This window comes from Convolutriloba macropyga, chromosome 14, assembly GCF_964194025.1.
Source record: "Convolutriloba macropyga chromosome 14, txConMacr16.3, whole genome shotgun sequence".
NCBI lineage: Eukaryota > Metazoa > Xenacoelomorpha > Acoela > Convolutidae > Convolutriloba > Convolutriloba macropyga.
Genome location: NC_134481.1, coordinates 42,730,339 through 42,737,801, shown reverse-complemented (window position 1 = coordinate 42,737,801; position 7,463 = coordinate 42,730,339). Strand labels below are relative to the sequence as shown.

Genomic DNA, 7,463 nt, shown 5'->3' with positions numbered 1-7,463 from the left:
TTTAATACGTTGAATTTTGTATTTAAACTCCGACAGTTAAGATGCAGTGTTTTTGATTTCGGGGATAGTCCCTCACACATTTGTGAATAACATCACTTTATTTTTTGTATGGACCGGGGTTCAATTCAATGTCTCCACTAGATTAGAGAAGTAAAAAAATAACGCTTAAAATTGTTGGAAATAAAATAATTACATATCGAAAACATAGATATGAGCGCTTCTTGCCCGACAGATTGAATCTCTGTTTGAATTCCGGTGGAGCGGGAGGAGGATCGACCACCGATATTTCAGACAAAATCAAGAGTACTATAAATAAGTTAAAATTATTCAGCATTTAATTTAGTACATTTTTCGACCGACAGAACAAAAACAAAGATCAGTATGGTTCAAAAATATGAATAAGTCTGATGAGGTTTATAGAAAAATGGATTTTTGAACGGGTTTCGAATAATGCGTATGGGTGGGGTTTGACCGTTATTGTTTGGTTCAATGTTATAAACAGCATTATTGTACATTTTACCGCTACCATTTACTAAACCAGTTGAGGTTCTTAGAAGATAACGAAGAAGAAGATTTTTAAACATTGGTACACCACGGGAGTAATCAATGCACTTTATCGTGGAAGAGCTGATTGTAGTCCTGGACACTTCCATTAGAGTTAGGAGTGTTGCCAATTATTTGGTTGAGTTTAAGCACTTGAAAACTACTAGAGTCATTGTCAAACTTTTCGAGTAGTAACTCTTTGGATTCGTCAATGAATTTATATTTGTCACTATTAGCAAGTCGATGTTTTAAGGGTGGCACCTCAAACAGTACAAACACATCCGATTCACATTTGTCTGTAAATTTTATGACTAGCTCGTTAAACTCTGAAAACATGTCACCAGCAGATTTTTTAAACTTCAATTTATTGTTAATTCCGTCTTGTAGGATAAAAGTTTTGAGCTTTTTGTTCGGGTAGACATCTAGTATTTTGATCTTTTCGTTTGTTGTGGACCCCTTATATGCGTGGATACTATAGGAATGGGGGAGGTTTTTGTCTTCCTCAAGCTTCGCAACAGTGCTGCTTCCAAAAACTACGTTGTTTTCCTCTTCTTACGGAAGGGGTGCCTTTGAACACTCTAATCTTTTCACTGCACAAACCCTCTCCATTTGGTGATGAAAGCCCCAAAACCTCTTCAACTGTCCCGCTATCTGCGGCCATTGTGTCCTTTGCTAGTTTTGTGATAACTTCACATTAAAATTCTTCTTTCTCTTCTTTCGCAGCAAGGTTTTTGAATAATTGGACATATAATTTGTAAGTAACTTCCTATTTTATGGATAACCAGTCCTTAAGGTTTAGATTTTCATCTCCATTATAACAATTGGCATCGATTTCTTATTAATACAATGTTTTCTATCGGTCAAAAAGAAACGTATTTAGAAAGTCATGTGAAACAATTTTGAGCAACAAAAGAGCAACTATTAAGAAGCTGTTCTACAAGAAGCTGTTAAGAAGCTGTTCAAGTTTCCACTGAATGTGGTTTTCACAGCCTACCCTAGTGATGAGTGGAGTCAAATCTTGCAATACTCTTGCAAGATGATTCAAAACTTGCAAGAAGCTTTCAAGATATCAATGAAGGCGAAAGAATCAGGGTACAAATGTTTTAGAGAATATCTTTGAAGCAGTTTAATGTTTATTAAACAAGTTACAAAACCAAACTCAATGCAAAATTTTTTGGCCTGGATTCCAAATGTGTCTATAGCTACTTTATAATAACTATTATATATAATTGTAAAGGCGCTGAGATAACAATCACTAGTAGTTATAATTAATCGGGGAAAGAAAAGAGTTCCTAAAAAAGGCACCAGATCCAAACAAAACGTGCTCAATTTGCAAAAATGACCTGAAGTACGACATAAGGGAACTTCCATGTGGAAAACATCGCATTTGTGGACCGGAGTCTGGAACTGATTGTTGTGCTGTACTCATGACAAAACTTGGCCAAAACTGTCCTGGCCATAACAAGTGCTCAAAGAGAGTTCCAGTTGGTCTCAATATATTTGCGCTGAAAAAAGTGCCCTCTCGCTCAAACCCTGACAAGTCCACTCACTTCAAACTGCCAAGCAGCAGAGCAAGTAAGCTCGTTTATTAACTAATTAAGTTCTTGAATTAATTTTCAAACGGATTTGCGATATACTATAATTTGTTGGCCATTCATGGCGATGTTTATTATCACAGCGCAGAGACTAAATTGAACACCAGTTATTTTGAGGCCTGTCAATATTACTTTCCTAAAACAGGCCAATTTGATAAAAAGATAATCATTCTATCGAAAGTGTTATATGCAAAGTTTGGTTTTACGTAAAAGCAGTTTTTACTGACTTAAAGTTTCAAAATTTAAATTCAATTTTAGGTAACTAACTCCCGCAGTTTAGTTTTCGGTGATTTAGTTATATTCTGTTGTTAAGTTATATTATTTTATGTTTTCTAGCTCTAATTCTTTCTTTTTTCGATGCAAACGATTACCATACCGAGAAAACAAAATGAAATATCTAAATCGCAAAAAATAGATAGTTTTTTTGCAAGACAGGATTTTTTTGACATTTTTATAAATTAGGCAAATGAAATAGATTAGATTACTGACAAATCCTTTTTGTTTATTTTCAGTACTTCCCACGATTTGTAATTTCAATGACTGCAAATGTTAATTACAATCATATGCCTCAAAATCTTGCTTACGGATTGACAAAGGTCAATTAATTAAGTAAGTCCGCGATATCAGATTTCCCCCATGCATTAAGACAGCGTGCGGATAATACATAGGATTGAGGGAAAATTGTCCCTGCGCAATTCGGTTCCGTCTCTGTGTGTGGGCTAAAGTGGAATCCGGACACCATTCGAGGCGTCATAGGGAAATAGCTTGACCATTTCAGGGAACTGGGTTAGACGAAAATGCACCACAAAACGCAGGCAATACTTAGTTTACTTTTTTTTGCAAAAAACCTGTGTCGAAGCCAGTTAGTTCATAACGAATTATTTTAGAACATTAGATGTGCACTTGCACATTCATTCGTCGACAATAATGTCATACGTGACCTGTAATTAGCGAAACTAGGTAACAGATAGTCAAAAAAAGAACAGAAATGCAAAGTTAAAAAGTGTTTTTATTACTTTTGAAAACAATTATTTTCAAAGTCACGAAAGTTATCAGCTATCTACTCAAATCATAATAAAGACTCATTTATTTCTCAATAAAAAGCCAATGAGGCCTCTAATTATCCAGGAATTTTCATACGACTAAAAAGACAAAGTAAAAACTATAGTTAAAGACAAATGTAAAAAAATTCAATCAATTTCGTGGAGGAAGTGGTGTCGAAGCCGTTAAAACCAAAATCTATGCATTTAAAAATGTGAAAAATGGGCCATTGCCTGAAAAAAATTAGAAATCTAGTAGTATCAAAGCCGGAAAACCATAACTTAACGCGTAAAACCGCAAAAAAATTAAATTTAAAATCTCTAGAAAGAAGATGAAGACGAAGCATTCTTTCTTTGCTGACACTAAGCTACACTTTGACCAAATTAAGAGAAAAATAGTGGCAAAGTTCAATAAGCCATTGTTTAATTAAAAATCTAATATTTTTGAAAGAAACGACCATGATCTTTCGAATAAAGAATCTAGATACAATAAATTGGATCGGCTTAGGAAGCCAATTAGATGTATCAACAGTGAGTTTTGATTCAAATTGTACTGTTCTTTAATTAACTTAAAAAAGATTGATTTTTTTTAAAAAAGACCTACTGATTACAATGCGAATTATTTTTGGTTTGTAACAGTTCAAAATTGGACCAAAACTGGCTTTTCTATTGCTGTTTGGTCAATCATTTGTCTCAAATATTATAGATCTAGATGATTTATTTGTTAAAAGATCAACAATAAATGCTTCGTGTTTGATAATCATAGAGTTAAGTTAGCCGAAAACGCCAAATTTTTTATTCTAGACAACTCTCAGGGAAAGTGGAAGTAGGACTAACTCCCTTGTGGTTCACAAAAATTGCGTTGGTGGTTTTTTTGGTGTGTACTTCTGGCAAATTAATCACATTGGACAAAAGAAGCTTATTTTGCGCAATTTTTGATGAAAAAGGCTGAATTTGAAACATTTAGCCAAAATTTTAGCCAAAAAAATTGAATCAAAAGAGTCAACAGTACTTCATGGTCTTTAAAAATAAAATCAACTGTACCATTGTTGACAATTTTTACATATTTTAGCGAAATGGACAAAAAATTTAGGTAAGAAAAAGTAAACAAAAATAACGCAAACCGATCTAACTTTCACAAAAATTTAAACCCCGATAATTTTTTTTGAAATTCCGTATTCAACGCTGGACGAGGTTTTTATTATATAGTTCTTCTGCCCTCAAGAGGGGTCAGAACAGTAATGTTCAGACTGTTGTTTTTTTCAGGTAGCTGTGAATTTGCGTAAAATTAAGTGTGATGAAAATCATTTAACTTTTGCATTGATTTCATTAAATTTGCGGAATTAAACAAAAATTCATTCCTGGATTTTTTTCATGAATAAACTGATTTCATAACTTGTTCTGTTACACTAATTGAGTAGTCACTATAGTAGGCGAAAGGACTATATCACTTTTTGAAAGCTAGATTGGTTGACATTCTGGCAGAACCGTATTATTCGCTGTTCACATCTCTCTACCACGATGAAATGTTTCAATTAGGCGGTAAGACATTATGATTTGGATTTTTTGCGCTGTCTGCCGTCCACTACATATTTAAAAAGTTTTAGGCAGAAAGTTGTCGTAGGAGTGAGAGCGTGGTTAAACAAAGATTTCATTTTTCTTTATTTTTTAAACTTAGCCTGAAACGGTCTTTCAAACGAAATTTTCCATGCGAAAAAGTTAAAAAAATATTTTAAAAAATTATATTGAACTTGGAGAATAAAATTATTTTATCGCTAGTTTGTTTTATAGCTAATTTATCATCAAAATTTACGTGTGTGCTTTCTATGAAAAACTAAACTATTTTTTAGCGCTATCAATTTTGTGTTATATTTTTAGAGGTTGATTATTGGGCTCGACATGTTAGTCTCATTGAAACCCTTTTTACACTCAGATTACTGATTTTGAAGTTCAAGGCCATGAATTGCGCTGGAACTAGTGTACAATAATTTTACAACAAAATGCTATGGATTAAAGTGAGAAATATTCTTAAAAACTGCTTTTAGAGATCCAAAGATTCGAAGTTCAGCAATTTTTACAGATGAATTGAAGGCCAGTGGAGGATCTTCTAAGTTGGTATCCAACAGTTTTGGATGAACTATTCATTCTCTGTCATGTGTCCAAACTTGACCAATCGAAACTATTGCCAATCAAGTATTGCCCGTCTTTGCATTTATTAGCATAATTATTTGTACACAAACAGCAGATGACTTCGAAACTTATTTTTAAAAGCATGGGAAAATGTTGAATTTGACAATTAATTTGATTAAGATAACGGTGGCTTTCAAAACATTAGATTAATCGTTTTGGAATTGCATTTCATCGGTATTTTTTATTTTTCCAGAGGTAAGATATTTGTTTTTATTCTCCCCAAGAGATAATCAAAACGGTAGAACTGTAGAATATTAAAAACGGTAGAACATTAAATAGGCTCCCGTTTGCTGCAAGGGTGTCAACAGCTCATCACGAAACGACCAATTTGGCTCTTCTAATTCTGGACTCGTAATTGAATCTGGTCACATTGAGCGAGCCATAATCATTGTGGCAGACCCCTTGATTATAAACTGTCGACACTTATTGCGACAATGGGCGATCTCTTGAGACTTTTTCCAGGATCAACGACAGACCCCCAAAAGTTTTTAAAGCGAGCGGTACAAAAGAAATGCCTGTTGCAGATTATTTCAAATCTTTTGAGAAATCAAGAATTTAGTTTTGCTTGAATCGTCTGCCCATTTGACTCCTCATGTACTTTTTTTTGAATAATGTTTTTATGGTTTGAACGTTTTAAATTTGTATGTTTTATTTTTGAAAACTTTTATTATTTCTTCTAGGTATGTTTTTGACTCAAAGTCTTGAAATAGTTTTTGTTTATCTTTGGCACTGTTTAATAATTAATTATAAGTAAAAATTCGCCAGAAATCTAATTGAATAAAACGTGGCAATGATTTTTGGTTAAGTTCAGAAAAGTCATTCGGTACAATAAAACATTACGCAGTTTGGTTTTAGAAGAGTTTCACGATTTCCTGTATTCGAAAATAAAGCTTATATCATGCGTCAGAATATCTGTTTTCATATATAAAAACTTATTTTTAGAAAATTGCTTGCTTTTAGTTTCGGAAGAAGAATGAGAAATAAGAGATTAGAAAGAAAAGTTCTTAAAATTCGCATACAGAACTATAAATTGCCTTGTGGGCAACATTTTATATGGAAAATATCGCAAAAAACATTGAAACTATAAATTTCAATACCGATTTAAATGTTTGGTATACTTTTTAGCCCATCAAAAATTTAATTATTTGACTCTGCTGGATCCTTTCAATTACATTTCTAAATTATCTGCACTATTCTCTATTCTATATTATATTCAGTAATTAGTACTCGTTTTCGGCAGGCATCATTGTAGGATCTGTTTACAGGAAAAGCAATCAACTGCATCCGATTATTCTACAACAAACAATCGAGAGTCTTCATCTGATACGGCAAAGAATGTCTCTGGCCAGAAAACAACATCAACAAGAGGGCCTTCCAAAACTACAGGTGAGTCATGATATGCTCTTGACTTCTGCGTTTAGACATTTGATAATGAGTGAGACGTATATAATATCTTAAACATATAGGAAATTGTTAAACGATATAGTCTGGTTAAAAATATCTGTTTTTACCGTGTACGGAGACTAATAACGAGGCATGCGTTCGTTCTTTTTTATTTCCTTTTTCAAGAGTCGAAGATGACTAATATCAACGAACCAGAATAAATAAATTTTTTCTGCTGACTTTTACTAACGGAATGTGATTAATTTTCGGCACGCGGTTTTATGCGGCAGAAAAGATTAAAAATTCTCCATCGGATTTTACGAACTGAAAGTGACTTGTGGTCTATCAGCTTTTACGAAGCGGGTGTGAGTGGTGGTTTTCTTTCAATTTTTGCACACCCAATGCAACCCAAATTAACAAAGTTTCGTTTGAGCCCCTCCCTCTGGCCAATACCAAATTGTCTGTCCCGTCTACCAATGCCCATACTGCAGTCTGTTAGGTATGCCCAATTCCAAAAATCTCGCTCTGAGAGAGAGAGAGAGAGAGAGAGAGAGAGAGAGAGAGGGAGAGAGAGAGAGAGAGAGAGGAGAAAGAGAGAGAGAGAGAGAGAGAGAGAGAAAGAGAGAGAGAGAAGAGAGAGAGGAGAGAGAGAGAGAGAGAGAGAGAGAGAGGAGAGAGAGAGAGAAAGAGAGAGAGAGAGAGAGAGATAGAG

General features: G+C 34.0%; 1 protein-coding gene across 1 annotated transcript in view; it reads left to right on the top strand.

Annotated features, from left to right (window-relative positions):
• The first annotated feature begins 1,579 nt into the window (after positions 1-1,579).
• LOC142352941 (uncharacterized) overlaps positions 1,580-7,463 on the top strand; it is a 27,135-nt gene continuing 21,251 nt past the window's right edge. Inside the window, exons 1-3 of the mRNA XM_075405098.1 lie at positions 1,580-1,635; positions 2,085-2,118; positions 6,634-6,754. Coding sequence (XP_075261213.1) covers positions 1,580-1,635; positions 2,085-2,118; positions 6,634-6,754 — 211 coding nt within the window. The remainder of the gene's footprint in view (positions 1,636-2,084; positions 2,119-6,633; positions 6,755-7,463) is intronic.